At 42.8% G+C, this 22502-nt stretch overlaps 1 protein-coding gene across 1 annotated transcript in view; it reads right to left on the bottom strand.

Annotated features, from left to right (window-relative positions):
• Positions 1-22502, bottom strand: part of LOC310867652 (complement C3-like) — a gene marked incomplete at its 5' end in the record, with an annotated part of 44587 nt that overhangs the window by 15160 nt on the left and 6925 nt on the right. The window contains 15 exons of the mRNA XM_083777770.1: positions 326-421; positions 2394-2553; positions 6978-7056; positions 8949-9126; positions 10896-11035; positions 11707-11807; positions 12786-12906; positions 13417-13614; positions 14819-14899; positions 16044-16182; positions 16799-16960; positions 17848-18039; positions 20501-20641; positions 20916-21031; positions 21859-21988. Coding sequence (XP_083633896.1) covers positions 326-421; positions 2394-2553; positions 6978-7056; positions 8949-9126; positions 10896-11035; positions 11707-11807; positions 12786-12906; positions 13417-13614; positions 14819-14899; positions 16044-16182; positions 16799-16960; positions 17848-18039; positions 20501-20641; positions 20916-21031; positions 21859-21988 — 2034 coding nt within the window. The remainder of the gene's footprint in view (positions 1-325; positions 422-2393; positions 2554-6977; positions 7057-8948; positions 9127-10895; positions 11036-11706; positions 11808-12785; positions 12907-13416; positions 13615-14818; positions 14900-16043; positions 16183-16798; positions 16961-17847; positions 18040-20500; positions 20642-20915; positions 21032-21858; positions 21989-22502) is intronic.

The raw sequence follows: 22502 nt of genomic DNA, 5'->3' as shown, positions 1-22502 counted from the left end.
TGGTAGAAAGAGTGCATTTAAGCAACTACAGCGGTGCCCGTGGGGCACTGGCCTACTTGGAACGATGCAAGTTGGAAATGAATTACTTGCGCAAGCAGAGCGCGCAAGTACTGTGGTCGTGCTCATACGTGCACGTGTATGCTCGGAGGTATATACTGATGTTACTGGTGATGTAATTAAGATATGTTTCAATGTCGGGTTATAAGTGGCCATTGATGGTGACGTAATTAGCATATGTTTCAGTGTCAGCGTCACAAGACGCACTCTAGGTGTCATTGTAGACAACGCCTACCTACCGAACCTCCTACTTTTTTGTTATACTCACACTAATTTCGTTGGAGCACGCTGCATGCGCCTCTTGCATGGCGATGAGCACGAAAGCAGTCATAGAGACATCCTTGTCCGGGCCTTGCAAGCCCCCCTACATTTGCACAGACATACAAGAATCAACGTTATTGTTACATCACAGGTTTACAGGTGTAAAAACAAAGTGGGTGAGATTTGTTTTAGTTTTGCTCCATATCACTATCTGTTTCCAGAAAGCAAGCAGTAAAGAAACATGTCAGAGAGAACACATATCAAAAATATCTATACATGCTGTACATGACCCCCCGGTTACAGACATGACTTACAGACATGACTGAGGTGTAGAGTAGTATACTTACAGACATGACTGGGGTGTAGACAGAGTAGTATACTTACAGTCATGACTGGGGTGTAGACAGAGTAGTATACTTACAGTCATGACTGGGGTGTAGAATAGTATACTTACAGTCATGAATAGGGCGTAGAATAGTATACTTACAGTCATGACTGGGGTGTAGACAGAGTAGTATACTTACAGTCATGAATAGGGCGTAGAATAGTATACTTACAGTCATGAATAGGGCGTAGAATAGTATACTTACAGTCATGACTGGGGTGTAGAATAGTATACTTACAGTCATGACTGGGGTGTAGAATAGTATACTTACAGTCATGACTGGGGTGTAGACAGAGTAGTATACTTACAGTCATGACTAGGGTGTAGACAGAGTAGTATACTTACAGTCATGAATAGGGCGTAGAATAGTATACTTACAGTCATGACTTGGGTGTAGACAGAGTAGTATACTTACAGTCATGACTAGGGTGTAGACAGAGTAGTATACTTACAGTCATGACTGGGGTGTAGACAGAGTAGTATACTTACAGTCATGACTGGGGTGTAGACAGAGTAGTATACTTACAGTCATGACTGGGGTGTAGACAGAGTAGTATACTTACAGTCATGACTGGGGTGTAGACAGAGTAGTATACTTACAGTCATGACTGGGGTGTAGAGTAGTATACTTACAGGCATGACTAGGGCGTAGACAGAGTAGTATACTTACAGTCATGACTAGGGTGTAGACAGAGTAGTATACTTACAGTCATGACTAGGGTGTAGACAGAGTAGTATACTTACAGTCATGACTATGGCGTAGACAGAGTAGTATACTTACAGTCATGACTGGGGTGTAGACAGAATAGTATACTTACAGTCATGACTAGGGCGTAGACAGAGTAGTATACTTACAGTCATGACTAGGGCGTAGACAGAGTAGTATACTTACAGTCATGACTAGGGCGTAGACAGAGTAGTATACTTACAGTCATGACTGGGGTGTAGACAGAGTAGTATACTTACAGTCATGCCTAGGGCGTAGACAGAGTAGTATACTTACAGTCATGACTGGGGTGTAGACTGTAGACAGAGTAGTATACTTACAGTCATGACTGGAGTGTAGACAGAGTAGTATACTTACAGTCATGACTGGGGTGTAGACAGAGTAGTATACTTACAGTCATGACTGGGGTGTAGACCATAGACTGTAAAAAATATGGACAAAGCATTTCCCGGGTCTAACATGAACGTAAAATGAAGCCTGTCAGTCCTTGAATTGTACATCGCCATCTTTCTAGATCCGTTTGGGCCCAGCTGGCCCATTGGCTGGCCCAGACAATGAGGCGGGACTTCCCCCCTTCTTCTTAGTTGGTTTTTATTTTGACTCGAGTGGGTGGGGAATCCCGATCATAGACTGTAACGGTAGCCACGCCCCTCAGAACATACGCGACTTTATGGTAATTATTTTAATAAATGGGACCATAATTTTCCAAAAAGAATAGTATGACATTAGAAATGAGACTTTAAACTAGTGACTGGAAGCAGAAAGTATTCATGACCATGTTTATTAAGGTAATACAGTCTAGGTGAAGTTGGGCCCAAATACATGGACTTCTATGGGGCTATGGGGTTTTTTGGGCCCAATGACAGGCCATTATATGACCTTTCAGGAAATCCCGATTTCCTTGTGGCTTCACGAAATATCTGTCTGACTGCCCCCCTGGTGTAGACAGAGTAGTATACTTACAGTCATGACTGGGGTCCAGAGATCTCCGAGCTCTTTGAAGATGCCGTCGGGCTGCTGCGCGTTGAGAATGAGCCACTTGACGGCGTCACAGATAATTTCGTCGCTCACAGCCACCAGGTTCCTGGTCATGGCAAACACCTTGACTACATAGGCCGTCAGCCTGGGGAGAGTGAGATGAGCAGGGTTATCATTAGCCCTGGTCCAGTGCGTTAGCAAGTTCTCACTAACACCCTGCCAGGAAAGCCTTCTGCTGCTCACAATTACATTGCTCATTGCACAATTGTACAATTTGTAGATGCATTGCTTACAGTGTGTTAGCAGTAGCACAAGTGCTATTTTCACCACACTGGACCAGGGCTAGGTAATCATAGGCAACAAAAACTAAACTAAATAACCAAATGAATTGCCAAAGAATATACAGTATATATAGTTAAGGGGGGTGAGCTCACCAGGTGGTGCATTTCCTGCTGTTTTTATTTTCAGCGAAGATGGCAAAACAACCAGTCTTCCAACGGTAAGCCAGCTGATTTTTGTAGCCTGGACATCACACCACAAACACAACAACTTTCAGATTTTCTTTGGTTAAAATAAGTGGTAAACAGCTCTATATTCTGGTGGTGGTCACAGAGCAGTCGTTCTCTGCTCTGTTTTGGCTTCATTTCATTTCATTTTATTTCGCACATGGAGTATCACAATACAGTACAAATCATAATAGATAACAATTCATTTGTCTTACATAATTCATTTGTTTTTCATACCTATCTGATACACCCATGACGAAAAGGAGCAGGAAGAAGAATAAATTCTTATAAATACCTGCCCCCTTTTCACTCAAGTTAGTTTTTACTTTAATGATTGGCTCATACACATCCAAACAAAACAAACAAAAACAAAATAAAACAACAAAAAACAAAAGAGTAAGACAAAACAAGCAAGAAGTTGAGCAATGACACGTGCAAGAAATAATAGCTAACCTATTCGTCGGCTTCATATTGCCTAAATATTAGATTTTTGTTATTTATTTTAAATTGCCAAATATTTGTACAACCCTTTAAATTATCATCCAGAGAATTCCACGTTCGGATTCCTGTTACCGAAGGACACATCAGTCTTTGAGTGGTCCGTGCAACTTTATGTTTAAAATCAAATTTCCTCCTACTATCCCCACTTTCTGAACTAGGTTCAAATAGCTGTTGTAAATGAACTGGTAATTTTTTGCTTTTTGCTCTGAACATAATTAATAAGGTTTGTAGCTTCACGACATGTTCAAGTTTCAATACCCTCGATTTTATAAATAGACCATTTGTGTGCTCTCTATAATGCACTTTGTGCATGATTCGTACTGCTCTCTTCTTTTTTTTTTCTTCTTTTTTTATCCCACGATTTTGTAACCCAGTTTTCTTGTCACCAAGTGCCAATTATCTATGTAATCCTGGGCGCTACACTTCCTCTGCCAACCTGGGGGGGGCAGCGGACTAACCTCATGCCTCTGTACTGCTCTCTTCTGTAATAAGTATAATGGTTTTGTGGTAGTCATGTACGTATTCCCCCACACTTCAGCACAATAACTAAGATATGGAGAAATTAGTGAAAAATATAATATTCGCATTGCTTCTTTTGCTAGCACATGCTTCACTTTGTTTAAAATAAAGATGCTCTTCGAGATCTTTTTCTTAACATGCGCTATATGGGATTTCCATGTTAATTTGTCATCCATTATTACACCTAAGAACCGAAATTCTGATACTCTTGCGATGGCCACTCCATCTATGACTACTTCCACCTGGTCATTTGGAAAAAACTAAGTTCATGGTTTTTGGAAATAGGAAAAACTATTTCCAAAAACCATGAACTTAGTTTTTTCCAAATTCAGCGAGAGCTTATTTATATCAAACCATTTTTTGAGTTTTTTCATTTCATGTGTAATGGTCTCAGCTAACTTATTTAAATCATATCCAGAGCAATGGAAATTTGTGTCATCTGCAAACAAAACAAATTGTAATATTTTTGATACATCACAAATGTCATTAATGTACAAATTAAATAATTTGGGTCCCAAAACAGAACCTTGAGGGACTCCACATGCAATTTGCATACACTCTGATGTGTTACCTGCCCACTGCACATATTGTTGCCTATTTTCTAAATAGCTTCTCATCCAGTCTAGTACCATTCCTCTCACGCCATATGTGTATAAAATTATAATAATCACAGGTGGCATTGATGGAATTAAACACATGATTTTCAGGATCAACATTATATTCAAAGTTGTGCAGTTTATACTCTGTATCATCCTCCATTGGGAATAAATGTTCAATTGTCTCTGTCATTTTTTACATTCAAGTTTTGCAGTTTGTTTCCATACACGATCGATGCGTTGCATTTTAAAATACCTTTAGTTTCCAGTGCCGTTCCATCAGCCCTAGTCTTAGTCCCTGCACAGGCCGTCCACCAGTCCGCTGTCAAACGGTGGCGCAAGCCTACTATTCCGGCTCCAAAACCGGCTAGCGACTTCACCCTGGTGCCTTTCCAATATACCCTCGCATGCCGAATCGAAGTCCCTCTCCGAGCTGGATCCATTTCATTGTTTACGTGACTTCGGCTAAACGTAGCCTGACTGGCCATCCTCGTTTCCCGACAGGTATGTTCCATGCTGTTGTCCGTCACAGTCAATGTCAAAGTCATTATTCTTTGTATTCGTCCAATTCCTGGAGATGCCTGATCACGACGACCTTGGCTTCCTCTGGTGTTCCGTTGAGTTTTATCATTACTTTAATTTTGCGTCCACGTTGCCTGGATGTTGCCTTCCTTCTTCAGAATACGAGCGTGTCTAGCAATGTCTGCGTTCTTTTTTGTGAGATGCTCATTCATGTACACTCCACTACCCTCCAGTTTCCTCCACTTCCTCAGTAGCTCGATTTTGTGTTTGCGATTCACAAATCTCACTATTATGGCTGGTGGTATTGAACTGCTGTTCTTTTTGTTTTTTGTTTTGTTTTTGGGGAGGGGGAGGGTGTGACATGCAGCGATTTGGTCGCTTTGTAGATTCATTTCTTTACTCACAAAGAACGCTACGACTTGCTGCTCCAGTGATTGTTGTTCCCCTGGGGGGGGCACATCCGCGTTGGCGGCGTTGCCGCCGGTCTCCGTAGCTCTCACATAGCTCCTGTGTGTGGTTTTCAATCCGGTTACAATCACATCTTCCATTCGGGTATATAGTTCAAGGTCATCCACTCGACTCTCCAGGAACTCAATTTTCTCCTCTTTCTCCTCTTTCATTATCATTTCCTGCTGTTTGGCCACTTTCTCAACTTCTCTTGTCAGAGAGTATAGCGTCTCCTTGATCTCCTCCAGATCTTCAGCCTTTTTCTTTTTTGCCGCCGTCGCCATTCTTTTTTTAAATTTTGCTTCCAATTTGTCAGTCTTGAATGTTACTTTAAATAAAAGCAATGTTGCTCTTATCGTATCACTGACATATACTATATAACAGAATCAGCTGCTGCTGCATGCTGCTGCCAAACATTTCGGCCATCATTCGCTTCATTCGCTCCTTTTCCTTATAATGTCTGGATCAAAGTGCCCGCTTTATCCGACAACATGTTGCTTAGATAAAGAGTTTCTGTGTCAGTGGTGCTCAACAATTTCATGTCAAGGACCCCCAGAATTATCTGTATGTGGTGGCGGACTCCCATCTGAAAATAATTATGTAGTTCCAGGGATCCCCAACAGAAGCAAAGATTTGAGTTAAAAACGTTCACTGTGAAAGAATATAAATTAAAAGATTTGCACGACATTTTCACGATAAAAAAAAAATAGCATCTGCTATTTTTCAATAGCTAAAGTATAACATAATGCTTAAAACACCAAAATGGGTTCCCGCCCCGAAATGGGTTAATCTGACTCTGTTTTCCTATACCTTTTGTGATGTACTTGATGGCGTCGTTGCGTCGGCTAAAACCCACATCTTGCCACTTTTGAGCTTTGTCCAAGTATACGACCGTGATGAGCGGGAACGTCATGTGGCCGATGTTCTGCTCTCCACAGCCATCAGGCATGATGATGAAGTCCTTCATAGCCGTTCCACTGAGAGCATTCTCCATCATTGAACTCATCTGATCTCCCCCTACACACACACACACACACACACACACACACACACACACACACACACACACACACACACACACACAGAGAAAGAATTTAACTTCAGGCCAAAAAAAAGAGTCTAAAAGGACACTGGAGTATCTACAGCACTGGTTCCAAAAACCACTATTATTATTATTTAAAAGATATATTTTCAAAAACATTCCCAAAAAAGCAAACAAAATAATGAATTAAAAACTTTTTTTTTTTTCTGTAACTTTATGAAGAAAAATCTAAGAAATTCCATACGTTAGAAAACAAAATGTTTAAGAAATAGTGTAGATCTGCAATTTTCAGGTCCCGGGCGAATATCACATTTTTAGTTTGGGTCACGGACTGAAAAGCTTTGGGGAACCACCGTTCTACAGGCTCTGCACACATAACAACAGACAGGTATAGAAATATGTACTGTGGAATGCGTCACCTGTGACTTCAATAAACGTCTTGGTTTTCCCACCAGGAACGGGGCGCTCCGAGTCCGGGATGGTGTTGTTGATGAACTCCTCCTGTGTGCCGCCCTCTGTAGAGTAGACAACGACACACACGTGAGCAAACCATTTACCAACGTTATATTGGCTGCCATGTCGATGCATGGCCTTGCTGGCTGCAAGACAAATGAGGCAGTGCTTTTATCTGCTAACCACGGTGAAAGCTGCGATCCATATCGTTCGTCCTATCTGGGATTTTGAACCCGGATGCACCCGTAGTAGTACAAATACAAACACCCCGGTTGTGTTAATTCTACTGTATCAACATACTCTGCCATAAAGTAACGTTTTATTCGCTTATGCTTATGGTCAGTGAAAAAAGGTACAGTACTTCTCCTACATGCGCATGCACACACACATGCACGCACATGCGCATGCTCACACGGACCCTGTCATAGTGTCGTAATGGATTGCAGCTTTAACAATGTCATCGCCTATTTTATAAATAAATAAATAAAATAGATGCGGCGCAAATCTTTGATTCTTTCAGAGTGAATGTTTTTAGCTAAAATATTTGCTTCTGTGGGGGGGGGGGGTCTCTGGAACAATATATTTTCAGAATGGGGTTCGCGGACAATTACATATGACTGACATAGAAACATGGGTTTTTCAGAAAGCTGTCAGGATTTAGAAGAAATTTTGACCTGCAGGTCTAAATGGGTTAAAGTCAGGGACGTGCAGAGAGTGGAAATCCCGTAAGAGGGCACTTTTGGATCAGCTATTTTCGGGGCGCAACTCAGCACTAAGTGCCAGGGACGTCATCCCGTATCTAAATCAGCTATGCACTGGATGCCATGCCCGTATAGACGTATATTATACATACATTTTTTTTTAAACGCCCTCTTTTTTTTAATAATGGGAGATCTGGCACTCAGAGCCTAAACTGGTGACCACTAGGTGGCACTGAAGGAGTTAAGCTAGTGGAGATGCGGTGTATGACATGGATTACTAAACAAAATGCTCAACGCAAAATACTGTGTTCAAGTTCAGGAGACTTCGGGAAAAAAGCAATTCTCCTGAATGCTGCAATCCGGTATACAGTATATGGCATGGAAAGGAGTGGCATTTGCATTTCTTTCACCGTAGTAAATGCTGCATTTGTGGTCTGGAGAGGGCAGTTCTTCTACAGACGGGTAAAAGGGCAGGGGCTGAAGCCCCCTTTGATGTCTATGTGTGCACATCCCTGGTTAAAGTCATCTGTGATGTTGATTTCCACCCGGCAATCATTAAATTATGAACTCAAAGCTCAACTCACTTTTGGCAGGATCCAGTTCCACCTTCACTGGAAATTTGGACAGTATTCCTATAGGCTAGAAAACATGATATATATAAATACTTCACTGAAAAACAAACACAGAGCACAGGGCAATAATAATATTTAAATCAGGGTTGTCCCGATCGGATCGGGTGATCGGAAATCGGCTCTGATCACATGATTTTCAAAAGATCTGAACTCGGGGAGAAAAGATTGGATTTTAAAATGATCTAATGTAAATCTCAAAGAAAGATGTATAAGCAATGAGATTTTGTAAAAACTGTTGTGTTTATGCTAGTGGTTTTCCTTCTGGTCCCAGTCAGAGATCATCAAACAAAGACTAGTCACACTCAGATGTAATACATGTTTAAAAGCAGTTGCAGACAAAATTTGGTCTCAGACACTTGCAGATAAAAACTGTTGCAGACACTGCAAACCTACCCACACAGTGTGCAATCAAAGATTTAAAATGAACCGCATGGGAGAACAGATCTTTAATTTAAGCTGTAGGACAGGCCTGGGGCACTAAAACAAAAGTCTGTTTTCCCCCCGACTCTGTGTTTACATTTGGAACCTTTAGTGTGAGCCAGTGACTGGAGTGTGTCCTATATGAATTTGAATTTGTGTCTTTTACCTCCACCAGTAATTTTCTGACGATTCCATCCCCACTGAACAAGGACGGGACCTTGGCTTTGACCTCGATGTCGTACACGCCTTCCTTCATGGGGATAATGATGAAGGGCTGCGCCCTGGTGCTCTTGGCTCCCACGTCCAGCCTCATCACATGCTTTGTCCGCTTGGAAGCCACGCTACACACATCCTTTGTGTCGTACAGTTCCAAAATCACCTGGGCAATGGCACGAGGGGAGAGAGAGACAGAGAGAGAGAGAGAGAGAGAGAGAGACAGAGAGAGAGAGAGAGAGAGAGAGAGAGTAGTTTTATTTCTACTCACTACACCACAGGGAACATATTTCTATGTTTTCTCCACTACAATTATACAAAACACTTAAATCTACAGTTACTATAGTCACTGTGCAGATTTAGATTATAATAACAAAACATACATGAACCACTACTTAATGTGCTACTTTCAAAAGATTTGTATACATTTTAAAAACCTGTGAAATTAGTATTTTACTTTTAGTAGGCCTACTTGTGCTGGTTCGATGCCAATACTTTTACTCAAGTATTTTCTTTTATATCAGACTTTGTACTTAGTAACAAAGTATTTATTCTTCTTCCACCACTGTTTAGAGGTGCAACTACACTGAAACATTCAAGGGAACTATATGTTACCATAGCAGTTTTACCCTGTTAGACGATACTTAATGCAGTGGTGCCCAAAGTGGGTTTCAGGGGGTCCCCAGCTAAATGATATAGTTTGGAACCAAATTGACTGCTAAATGGCACCAAAACTAAAGCTATGTTGTTCACTCCACGAGCTATTTCAGCTCAAATGAGTATCTCAACTCTCGATGGAACTCCCATTGAGTGAAGTGGGTGGAACGATACAAATACCTTGGCTTTTGGTTGGATAAACACCTTAATTTCAAATTTCATATTGATTCTTTGTGCAAAAAGCTTAAATTCACTCTGGGTTTCTTCTACAGATTGAAGGCTTGTTTTGCTTGTTCAGCTCGTAAAAAACTTGTCATTGGTCTCTTTCTGTCCCAATTGGATTATGGTGATACCATTTATAGGTTTGCCTGCTCCTCATCCTTGACCAAATTGGATCCCCTATACCATGCTGCATTGAGATTCATAACAAATGCTTTTGAAGTGTAATTTTTATTTCTGCCTCTTGGCCAGTTCCCACTTGTAAAAGAGACGCAGTCTCAATGTGATTTTACTGGTTAAATAAAGGTTAAATAAAAAATAAATAAAATTATGGGTCTGTAACTCAGAGTGTACAAATGGAACCAAATGGACCCTTATGGGTCTGTAACTCAGAGAGTGTACAAATGGAACCAAATGGACCCTTATGGGTCTGTAACTCAGAGAGTGTACAAATGGAACCAAATGGACCCTTATGGGTCTGTAACTCAGAGTGTACAAATGGAACCAAATGGACCCTTATGGGTCTGTAACTCAGAGAGTGTACAAATGGAACCAAATGGACCCTTATGGGTCTGTAACTCAGAGAGTGTACCAATGGAACCAAATGGACCCTTATGGGTCTGTAACTCAGAGAGTGTACAAATGGAACCAAATGGACCCTTATGGGTCTGTAACTCAGAGAGTGTACCAATGGAACCAAATGGACCCTTATGGGTCTGTAACTCAGAGTGTACAAACCATTATGGTTCCATTTGTACACTCTCAGAGTTAAATTAACTTTTATTTTACAATATACATTAGGGTCCCAGAGATAGAAATGCCGTTAAATGGGGGACCGTAGCCTAATTCCAGTCAAACCGGGGGCCCTCTCTTGAAATGAAAATGGTTGAAAATCACTGCTAGAGCCGTAAAAATCTTATGGGGGTCCCTGGCATATATTTTCAAATTCATTTAGGGGGTCCTTGACATGAAAAAGTGTGGGAACCACTGCAGTAATGTATGAACTACAACGACTCAGTGTCAGGTGACGTGAAACAAGTAGGAGGCGCTCCACTTTACCGACAAAACCTCATCCTTGAGGTTGTGCAGGATTGCCCTGATTTCGATTTGCTCCCCACGGACAGCCGAGTAGGGCAGCCTGAGGTCAACGAAGAATTGCTTCTTAACAACGACCTCCAGTGGTGCGCCCACGCAGATGCCTGCAGAGAGAGAGAGAGAGAGAGAGAGAGAGAGAGAGAGACAGAGAGAGAGAGCAATGACTATGATGAGATTAGCCATGGTTCACATGACGCTCGTCCTTCACGACCGCCATGGCGGAACTTCAGCTGTTTTGAGCGCCATGCTACATTTACAAAGTACATAAACGTTCAGATTTAAAATATAAAGTGCTTATGTTATTGCGACTGATGAAGCATGTGACATCTTTATCAATATTGATGACATCATCAGGGATGGAGATCCCCGATGATGTCATCAATATTAAGTCCATATATGGAGATCCCTGATGTCATCAATATTGGCCAGCAATCTGACCTCAAACCCTTAGATCTCCATATATGGAGCTGACCTGTTCTGGCATTCCATTATGTTGATCCCTCCCCGTCCATCCTTCCTCTTCGATGTCTCCCTTTTGACTGATATCTGTCCATTTAACCCATTTTAGGCGGGAACCCCTTTTGGTGTTAGCATTACGTTATGCTTTAGCTATTGAAAAATAGCAGATCTACGACTGACATAGAAACATAGCTTTTTCAGAAAACTGAAAAAAAACTGTGTGTGTGTGTGTGTGTGTGTGTGAGAGTGAGTGAGAGTGAGAGAGAGAGATACTGTAGATAGAGAGAGAGAGAGAGAGAGGGGAAGGGGTCCTTACCGTGATCTGGTGACAGACTGACACCACTGATTTGCCAGGTGGTGATGGAGTCGGGCAGATGGCGTGCTCTCTTTGGCACGTCTATGTAAGTTGTAGTGTCACTGAAACGTAAAAAGAATACGCTGTCTGCAGTGGTGGAAACTGGAAAGTGCATTTACTCAAGTACCGCTCTTATAAGTACATGTTTGGGTACATAATTTCTTCAACTTTTTTTTATCTCACAGCATGTCGCAATGCAACATGTAGTGCTGTAGCTTGTAGATTTGCTATTTTCACAATGAGTACTTATTTTGTATTATGTATATTGTGATGCCAATGCTCAAGTACAATTTTGAATACAGAACGTTTACGTGTAACAGATCATTTCTACAATGTGGTATTGCTAATTGTACTACTTATTATACCCAATAAAATCCTTGATGCGGCGTAGTTTCAGAGATTTTTAAAAATACAACCTAAATATAAATGTGAGTGACTATTTTGTGTCTGTATGCCTTTGTTGTCCCACGGGGAAATTCTATAAAGTTATGATCACTGGGCATTATTTTGGGTACTTCTTATTATTATGTGGTTATTCCTGCCTGATGACTACAAATCAGTGTTAGCATTCGCTCCCGACCGGACCATGCAGCGATTTAGTAACACAGAGCAGACTTTACTCCGAGGTGGAAAGCCTGGTGACGCGAGGTTAGCAGTGGCGTGCACAGATAGACACTAGGGGGTGCTAGAGCACCACCTGCCCTTGCCCTCTTGACAGCAATGTGCCCTTTTGAAAAAGAAAAAAAAACATACTGTACAGTGTACAGTATGTGGACCATATGGTGACATTGATTTAAAAAAAAAGCTTCTAATATATTATTTATGCCCCAAAATCTATAAATCTCACACTATTAAGGCAACCGGCTGGTTCCATGCGCTGCACAAGGAGCCCTTTTTTCACTTGAGCACCTGCCCCTCTAAATGTCTGTGCACGGCACTGGAGGTTAGTAGTGATCTACAAGCTGAAGAACGGCTATTTAAACTATTCTAATTAAAACAATATATGTAATAATCTGTGCTTTGATCAGCCATGATCTTACCAGGCAACATTTGTCGGGCACTTATCAGGCAAGTCAATCTCATTCCAGAGCCAGCTCTCGCGGAAGTTGGTGCGAGAAGTAATCCGTATCTGACTGCTGTCATAGCTTCCAAAATCCTGACCTAAATTGTCAAAGAGACAATGATATAATCATAATTATATAGGGGTCATGACTCATGTCATGTCACCAAGTATTTTACCAGATATACTGCATGGCACTAAAACATTACTGCTAAAATCCACACATTTTTCACGCGGTGCCAATTTAGCCTAAACTGTAATCCTGGGCGCTACTCCCTCTGCCAACCTGGGGAGAGCCCCGAATATTGGGGGATTTGGTTAAAGAGAGAGAAAGAGCACATATTATAACTCTACCTGATCTGTAAAATATTGTCCAAAACAAAGTCCAAAGAGATGGTGCTAATAGGCCTATGTTAAATTTGATACAATCCTCTTTCGGCCCTTTGTAGAAATATAACAAGGTTTATTTCAATTTGAATGTACATATTTCTTCCTTAAATCCCATGTGTTTCTCAAACACAATCCTTAGGACAGCAATTCTCAACCTTTGGGCCGGGAACTACTGGTGGGCCATAGCAGTTAGCGGTTTGAAGTTGAACAAAAAGCCTTACTGCGGGCTAGGTGCAGGAGTTGGTCTTTTTGGTCGGCACGCATGGTGGTCAGCTCTACGCAGCAGTGCAGGAAGGCCGCCTTGCATTCTGGGCCGTCTTGGATGTACTCGGTGCGCCGCTGGCAGGTGTACGACAGCGGGATGTCTCTCATGCCGTCCGCGCAACACCTGCGCTCCAAAGGATCTGTGTATCCACCCACTGGGAGGGACAAGACACAGGGGTGAGGTAGCTGATTTAAGTGAAATAACACGAGAGGGTGTTCTTTACCGTCATGAATGCACGCCTGCGATGCTGCAGGAACTCTGCAGTTCTGCAGTTTCGAAAAGCAGCGTAGAAGTGCATTAATGACTGTAAAGAACACGTGTAATATTGCAATTATTCAACAGTTACCCTTAAATCTAAGATAATCACAAAAAACCCAAAAACATTTATTTAATGACAGATGTAGCCACTACGACCAAGGATGAAAACGAAACTCACTTAGCCTAGCAACCCAGTCCGCTGCACTCTGGGAGAACAGAGCAGCTGATTTCTATGATTTGATTAGGTGTTCCTTTACGCTCGTTTAAGGCATGGCTAGAAGGCTGTTTCAACCAATCAGACTGCTTCCTCGAAACGACCTGTTGTATAAGCCACTGTTGTCACGTTTCTTTGCCTTGCACTCATTACATGGTTGACACACTTTGTTGCAAAGGTGAGTCATGGTGTGGATAACTGTGACTGGGCGTTGTCTTTGTTCTGCAGCTACAGTAGCATTATTTCTTGTATAGAGGGGGCGGGTGCCGCCGGAAGCGCGGCGTTGGATCCTACTGGTTCAGAATCGGAACCGCCGGCCAACCCACTCGCCCGCTAGCCTCTCCCCTCCCCGGTAGAAAACAGCGGACAACACTGACGTCACCAAATTTGGAGTGACGCCCCCTCTGCACTGTAGTTCACTCCCACTCCTAGAACCGTTGGTGTGGCTCGTTCACCATAGGCTTTCATTTTTGAACGAAAATAAAAGCCTGGGTACTGTATACCTACCGAGGCTAGTGTGGGCGAAACATAATTTGATTGATTGAATGATTGATTGATTGATTGATTGATTGATTGATTGAAGTATTTAGTAACACTATGCAGAAAATAGGTACATTTCAAACCAAAGCACAACTCAATACAAAAACAGGAAATCATCTTAAAAGGTCGTAAAAAGGGGGAAAAAACATACACAGTGAGGGGAGAAAAGGGGTGGGTAAAGGGGGTGGGTGGGGGACTCAGACTTTACGGGAGCCAGTTTCGAATTGCAGCCGTCCGTATAGGTGCCCTTTGAGAGCGGTTTTGAAGGAGTCAAGGGATTCGCATGTCTTAATGGCTGTTGGTAGGGCGTTCCACATTTTGTTTGGTGTGGTTTGAGTTGTCTTACACAGTGAAGTCCTTGCTTGCGCTATGTTTACCGCGGCTCTCTTCCTCCGGGCGCTGTCTGGAGTCTCTGGACACTTTCTGTCTAAAATATACACCAAAAAACAAAAGAAAACTAAAATCAGAGACAAATCAAAACAATCAACGTTCAATCTGTAAATGCCACTTTTGTTTCTCTCACTCGTTACTTGAACTAATGATGTTCAAGTAACGTTCACACACAAGTGGTGTAAAGTAACTAAGAATGCTATATTTACTCAAGTACTGTACATAAAGTACAATTTTGAGGTATTTGTACTTTACTTGGGTATTTCCAATTTCCAACACTTTTACTTCTACTCCACTATACTATCTCAGAGCCAAAAGTTTTACCTTTACTCCAGTACAATTATTTGAAAACTTTAGTTACTATAGTTACTTTGGAGATTTTAATTTTGATCAGAAAACAACTTCAACCCTGCACATTTCGGCCATTTGAAAATAGCCGATCTACAAGCTCACAGCCTCACAATGCTGATTGGTACATTTTGAAACCGTACTTTTACTCAAGTCAATTTTGAATTCTGCACTTTTAGGCCGCCGCCCCACTCACACCTTTCGATCTAGCATACAACATTGATGCATGCTAGATGTAAGCAAGATGTCATGGCCGCCCCAATGCATTTCCAATGGAAGTCACATGGTTTGATACAACATTTTGGACTACAAGCTGTTGTATGGCTTTCGGCTGTGTTTCGACTGCCCCCCTCCCCCTCATACAACACAAATGTTGTGTCAAACCATGTGTCTCCCATTGGAAATGCATTGGGGCAAGATGTATCACACCCTTTGTATACAACAAGCATACATCAGTCTGTTGCGAAGGTGTGAGTGAGGCCTTACTTGTAACAGAGTATTTTCATATTGCAGTATTTTATTTATACTTTTTACTTAACTGGCTTATGGCCAGCCTAATTAACAGTGGATTGTGCCTTCTGCCTGCACTATTCATAATTTATGTTTAAATTCGTCATTTTAATGCCAAAAGATAAATCTGTGATATACACACTACATCTCATTCTCACATGGCAATCCTATAGTAGCCAAGTAACCCATTGCCACCAGGTGGCGGGAACGCACCATTATGCCGATTTTGACCAAATAGAACGAATCTGTCGATGTCATTTCCGGTTCTACGGATCACAACATCCGCTAGCTTTCTTCACTGTGTTACACAGTGTGGTCATTACCTGTGCGGTCTTGGGTACCGGACAAGGCGCCGGACAAGCTGGACTCGAACATCAGCCCGGCGTCAAAGAACACTCCCATCACGTCCATCCCTCCACCTGGGGTACAGCCTGTATCATACCTCTCCACTACGCTCCACACCTGACCCACGCACGCACGCACCCACGCACATACACACCCACGCACGCACGCACGCACGCACGCACGCACGCACACACACACACACACACACACACACACACACACACACACACACACACACACACACACACACACACACACACACACACACACACACACACACACACACACACACACACACACAAACAAACAAACACTTTGAACGCCGCCGTCTAGTGTTCTGTCTAGGTACTTCAGCGCCATGATTCACATCAGCTGTATGCCTCACAGAGACGAAACCGAAAGCAATATAAGTAGTCATAGTCTAAGCACGTAGTCTTAGCAGCTGGCGATGTTGTTTATCTTTCGGCAGAAACGGTAATATGTTGGCAAAGCTCACAATGAGTCGCATCGCGACACATTGTGAGCTTGTAGATCTGCTATTTTCAAAAGATTTTTGTAATACATTTGAAAACTTGAAATGGGACATTCTGCATAATGATAAACTTTTACTTTTGTTACTTTACTTGTAATGGAGTCCTTCTACATTGCAGTATTGATACTTTTACTTAAGTAAGACATTTGAGTACCTTTTTCCACCACTGCATCTGACCTGGCCTTGCTTTAGCACACATACCTTCTTCTGTGTGAGACGGTGTTTGTTGTTGAGGACATAGACCGCCTTATCCACGGCCACCAGGCCCACCCGGGCTCCCTTGTCCCCTGTCAACTTCAGCCTGATGCCCGACTTGCCCTGCGGTTCGTAAGACGCCTGGGGTTCCTCCAGCTCGATCTTCAGCTGAAGACAGAGAAGCACGCTGTCATGCACTGCGGTGTACCTTTATTTTGAAGTGTTTCCTGTTGTGTTTCCTGTTGTCCTTGTACCCTTAAGTTACCTCTGTTGTAGTGTCATTTTGCCAGACTGTTGCCTCTTGCAATTTCCAAATGCGTCCGTCATACAGTCTGGAGCAACGGAAGTTCTATCATGAGTAAAATATAAAGCGGAAGTGGGGAGGAGGCTCCACTTCCACTTCGTCTTTACAGTTTACAACAAATTTATCCTAATATAAATCAAAATCATCTACGTCTACGCATATATAGCTTGCTGCTTAGTAGAAATGGAAATGAAAAAATAAGCTCTGAAGATATTTTAAAATATATTTTCTTGAACGGAAATGGCAGCTTCCTTACTCGAGGTAGTTCCAGACTCTATATACTATAGCATTCGGAGATTGTGGAATAGTTGTCTGGCTAACCGAGTCTGTTGTCCCACCCTGTGATTACTAGTTTTCTCCACCTGTGTCCTGTCAGTCTCCCAGCCAGTCCCTTTGTTGATTATCACATGTAAAGCTCTCCAACGTTGAGGCGCTCGGCCCTAGTGGTAAGAGTGGGGACTGCAGGCGGACACGAGGAAACCCGTGCATCTAGGCTTTAACATTGAGCGCTCGTTTGCACTTCCGAATTCGAAAAAATGCGGAAGTAGACGGTTCTTCCGGGTGCTTCAAAACACCACTGAGAAACTTCCACTGAAATGAATAGCGGGGGGGGGGGGGGGGGGGGGGGGGCTATCACTCCGGTTCAGTCTCTATCCTTTTAATACTCTATGGGAAAAACGGGGCAAGCGGTAATAATAGGCTACGATGTGTGTGCAGCACTGCGCGGCAAAAAAACGGCAAAGCCTCTCACCGAGCCCATGCAGGTCTCCTTGACGAAGACCACGATGGCGTCGGACACCAGCTCGCTGGGAGAGGCGTGGTAATACGCCACCACGCGGAACGAGGGCATCATCAGCTTGCTGACCGTCACCTGTTCCTTCCACACAGGCTGCGAGACTCTCTTCACCTGGCCATACTTCACTATTTGACCTCTGCTCAGGATCTGAAAACAAAGGATGAACGTGCACGTCAGGGTGGAAACTAACTAAGAACATGGATACTCAAGTAGCCTATACCTTTTTTTTTAAGATACTTAATCTTTTCTATTTTCTGTTAATTTGTGATTCTACTCCACTAGATATAAATGTACATGTAATTTAAGATGCAAAGATGTGGCAAGACAATTCTTTTAATTGAATACATTTCCTTAACTCACCAGATATGTAATGTCATGGTTAGATATTGCCAACTTGCCAAAGTTAAAGGTAATTACGATGTCGTTTCCTGATCTTTCCACACCTGTGACAAAAGCAAGTTAAGAAATGCAGTGAAGCCAGGCAACCTTTAATACTACAGTGTATGGCTTAGTCTATTACAGTGGTTTTCAACCTTTTCCATATCAAGGACCATTATTTATTCAGCATTTAAGCCAATGACCACCATTTGACGAGGTTTACTGTAGCTTCTCAGACCCAAAACTACAGAATATTTTGTTGTTGTCGAATAAGATTTTGTTCACAATTCCAAGCTGTATGTGGTACCTTAGGAGAGGCAGCAGGCAAACATTGACCAAAATAACAATTCTTCTACATTCTCTAATTGTGTAGACTTCTTGTGAATTGAATAATGCAGATTTTTAACAATAAACTCTTGATAACGTAAAATTAAACCAATTTCAACATTTCACTCAATGTTAATAGTATAGTATTTGTAGTAGAAAACATGCAGTAGTACAATTAGAAATTTGCTCCCAGGCCAGAAACATAATGAAGTCTGACTGGAATACTGGATTGCTGAATTATTAGTGCACTTCCCCTCCTTGTGGAGAAGCGGGATGCTGCATGGAGGTGTGACTTTGTAGTGTTTTTGGTCATGAACATGGTGTCATGACTAAATTATAAAAAAAAAAGAACTATATGAGAACTACCATGTCATACTAAATAGACAGGTTTGTTTACCCAGGTGGAGGTAATTGCCAGTTGAGGAATGATACGGTTGGACTGTCATGCTGGCTTGGGTCTGTCTATCGTCTCTGATGCCTTGCTTTGCAGTCTTTGCCTGCAGGGATTAATGGTGTGGGCATGCATGGCGCACGCACGTGCACGCACACATGCACACACGCACACACACACACACACACACACACACACACACACACACACACACACACACACACACATTAACGTGTGAGTTATCAATCTACATGACACTTATTTGGGGGGGAGAGAAGAGAGAGAGAGGGAGAGAGAGAGAGAGAGAGAGAGAGAGAGAGAGAGAGAGCACGCACGTCTTCACCCCAGTGCAGCGAGGGAGGGAGACAGAGAGAAAGGGAGAGAAAGGGAGAGAGATAGAGAAAAGGAGAGAGCTCGAGTCAGTCCAGTCCTTAACTTTTTTTCCTCAAGCAAAGTGAGTAAAGGCCCAGGCCGTAGCGTAACGGTCTGGGCACCGGACTGGTAATCCAGTCGCAGTGTGCCGCGGGTTCGACTCCCGGACCCGACACGGCCTTTACTGCATGTCATCCCCCCATCTCTCTCCCGTTTCCTGTCAGCCTACTGTCTGTCCCTTCAAAAATCAATAAAAGGCGTAAGCCGCAAAAAAATATCTTATAAAAAAAAAAAAAAAAAAAAAGTGAGTAAAGTTCAGCAAACTATAATCCAAATTGTTAGACAAGTAGTGTGCCCTGAATCTGATACAACTTTCTTGCAGCGATGTAAAATGAGCCTGTGCATTTCACCCTGTATAACTTGAATGCATAGGCAATCAAGACCATTAATTAATGACAGCTGTGTGGGGGTGAGGATCGCGTGATGATTCTAATGTACAGGATTCTATAGGTCACCACTTTTGGTGTGACACACACATGGCTTCTGTTTACAATGCGACGCGTTGTCAACACGTGCTGAGTTGACAAAGATTGACAGATTTCGGAGAAGACTGATAGTTTATCCTTTAGTAATTAGGCTGTGGAAATATTCACACTACTTTTGGATTTATTGGGATTGGCAATTTGGGGAAGGAGGAGGAGGTGATCAAGCTCCACAAGACCACAACAATTTGGCAGGCTCAAGGCTGCATTTAAATTTTTTTTCTCTCAGGGTGCATGGGATAATGGGAGCCCCTCCAGCAGGCTAGGGAGCCCCGCTCAGATTAGCGGAAAATGACCGCGGGGCGCGGGTTGCCAGGTTTTTTTATAAACAAGTAAAGTAAAAAAAAAAAAAGATTACTCGTTCCCCGTCGACGTTTCAGATCACAAAAAGACAGCCTGCGAGACATGGCCAAAGCATTTCCGGGGGTCCCCAGCCAAAAACGTTGAGAACCCCTGCCCTATAGCGATCTGTGACTATTCATTTAATCCGTCCAAACACGCCCTTAGCAGAAAATGAGTTAATACATTTTCAATCAAATCTAAATAATCTCAATTATTTGGGACGTTCGCCTGGTGCAGTTATATTTACAGTGATTACTGTAGCGCCCACAGACTCCTCCATGTTGACAGCAATCTTGGCAAGTCCGTTCTCATCTGTTGTGGTTGGTTGATTATTTCCTGGAGTCACCACCACTGGCACGTTAACCGCTGGAGTCTCGTCCGGGTTCAGAACCTCAATCTGGAACACAAAGACATGCAGCCGATCAGTCAAAAGTTCAATTAACCATCCATCCATCAATCTATCCATGATCCATCCATCCATCCATCCATGATCCATCCATCCATCCATGATCCATCCATCCATCCATTTATCCATGATCCATCCATCCATCCATCTTCAACTGTTTCGGGACAGGTCGATTTTTTTGAAGTGTACCCCTGGAGGAAAATAGGGCAGGGTTCAACATGGCCACAGTCCTAAATGGGTTTTAATTTGAATCAGTATGACGTACCAACACATCGAGGGGCAATCCTGGCTTGAAGTACTTTGCAGTCTTCTTGAAGCTGATGGCGTATGGAGACTTGACGATGCGGATGCCTCTGATCTCAGACTCCACCATCTCACTCCCTGTGAGGGAACATTCACATCACCATGTTATAGGCCAGTATGAACACTAATCAGGCCACGGACCATTTGAAGAGATATGCCAGGGACCTCCATAAGAGAAGATTTTTACGGCTCTAGCTGTGATTCTCAGTGATTCAAGGACCCCCAGTTTGACCTGCATCAAGTTACGGGCCCCCATTTAATGGCATTTCTATCTCTGGGACCCCCAGTTTATTATTGTAAAAATCAATGTTAATTTAACTCTGAGAATGTACAAATGGTTCCAAACTATCATTTAGCTGGGGACCTCCTGAAACTCCCCCAAGGACCGCCCCCACTCGATCATGATTGGAGGAAGGCCCCTCTCATCCTGATTGGATGAAGGCTGGCTAACCCTATAGCAAAAAACGAAACCTACGTTTATTTATTTTTTACCCCAGGGGTTAACTGGGGACAGGGAGGGACTCTTTATATGGTCAGCACACTCTACAGTAGGGAGGATTATAAAAAAAGAAAAAAAAGAAAAAAAAAATTATATATTTCAATTAATAACTCTTCCTACTTCCTTAACAGGTGTTATCGTCGATGATACTAATTAAGGCTCTTTCCATTTAGTGTGCAGTGGTTCTCAAACGTTTTTATTTTCAAGGACCCCGGAAACTCAGAGTGTAGAAATGGAACCAAATGGACCCGTACACAACCCTACCTACAGGGCAATTTGGAATCCACTCAAGGACATAGAGCCTTCGTTAGTATCATCGGTAACACCTGTGAGGGAAGTAGGAAAGGCGCCCAAGATCTTTCCAAAATGGCGTGTGTCTGTGCATATATATAGTACACTCTTTTACCACTCTCAGTCAGCACAGTGACAGAGATGTAGATGGAGGCCTTCTTCTCCGCCGCATCAGAGATGTCAAAGCCCGGTGTTTCTGTCATGTGTCTCCTTTCCAAGGTGGCCCTGGCCACTCCCCTTTGCACCTGAAAACACCAACCACAGAGGATTAGTTGTTCTTTATATTACACCAGGGCGGTCTTCAGTGTTTGTCGGGCCAAGCTGGGACCCCATAGCTGAGAGGGAGAGACAGCGCAGGGACCCCATAGCTGAGAGGGAAAGACAGCGCAGGGACCCCATAGCTGAGAGGGAGAGACAGCACAGGGACCCCATAGCTGAGAGGGAGAGACAGCGCAGGGCTTGGAAGCCTTTTGAGCTGCAATGAAAACAGGCAAAACAGTGAAAACTGTGACATCTGCTGGCAAATCCCATTGACATGTATGGGATTTGCAGGCTGTGACATCACAAACAGGAGGGAAATCAGAGCTCTTGTTTGAGCCAGAAAACCCGAGACCACAGAAACTCTACTGAATGTTAAAAGTTCAGGTTCTTTGGGTGCATTTGAGCTCAGAAAACCTAAAAGAAAAATATTATGTCACAATCCCTTTAATAATGTTGGACTCATATTCATGTTCAATACTTGGTAAACTTGATTGTCGT

Source organism: Protomyctophum parallelum, assembly GCF_964188405.1.
Source record: "Protomyctophum parallelum genome assembly, chromosome: 12".
Lineage (NCBI taxonomy): Eukaryota > Metazoa > Chordata > Actinopteri > Myctophiformes > Myctophidae > Protomyctophum > Protomyctophum parallelum.
Note: the sequence above shows the minus strand (reverse complement) of the source record. Positions and strands in the feature narration are given on the sequence as shown.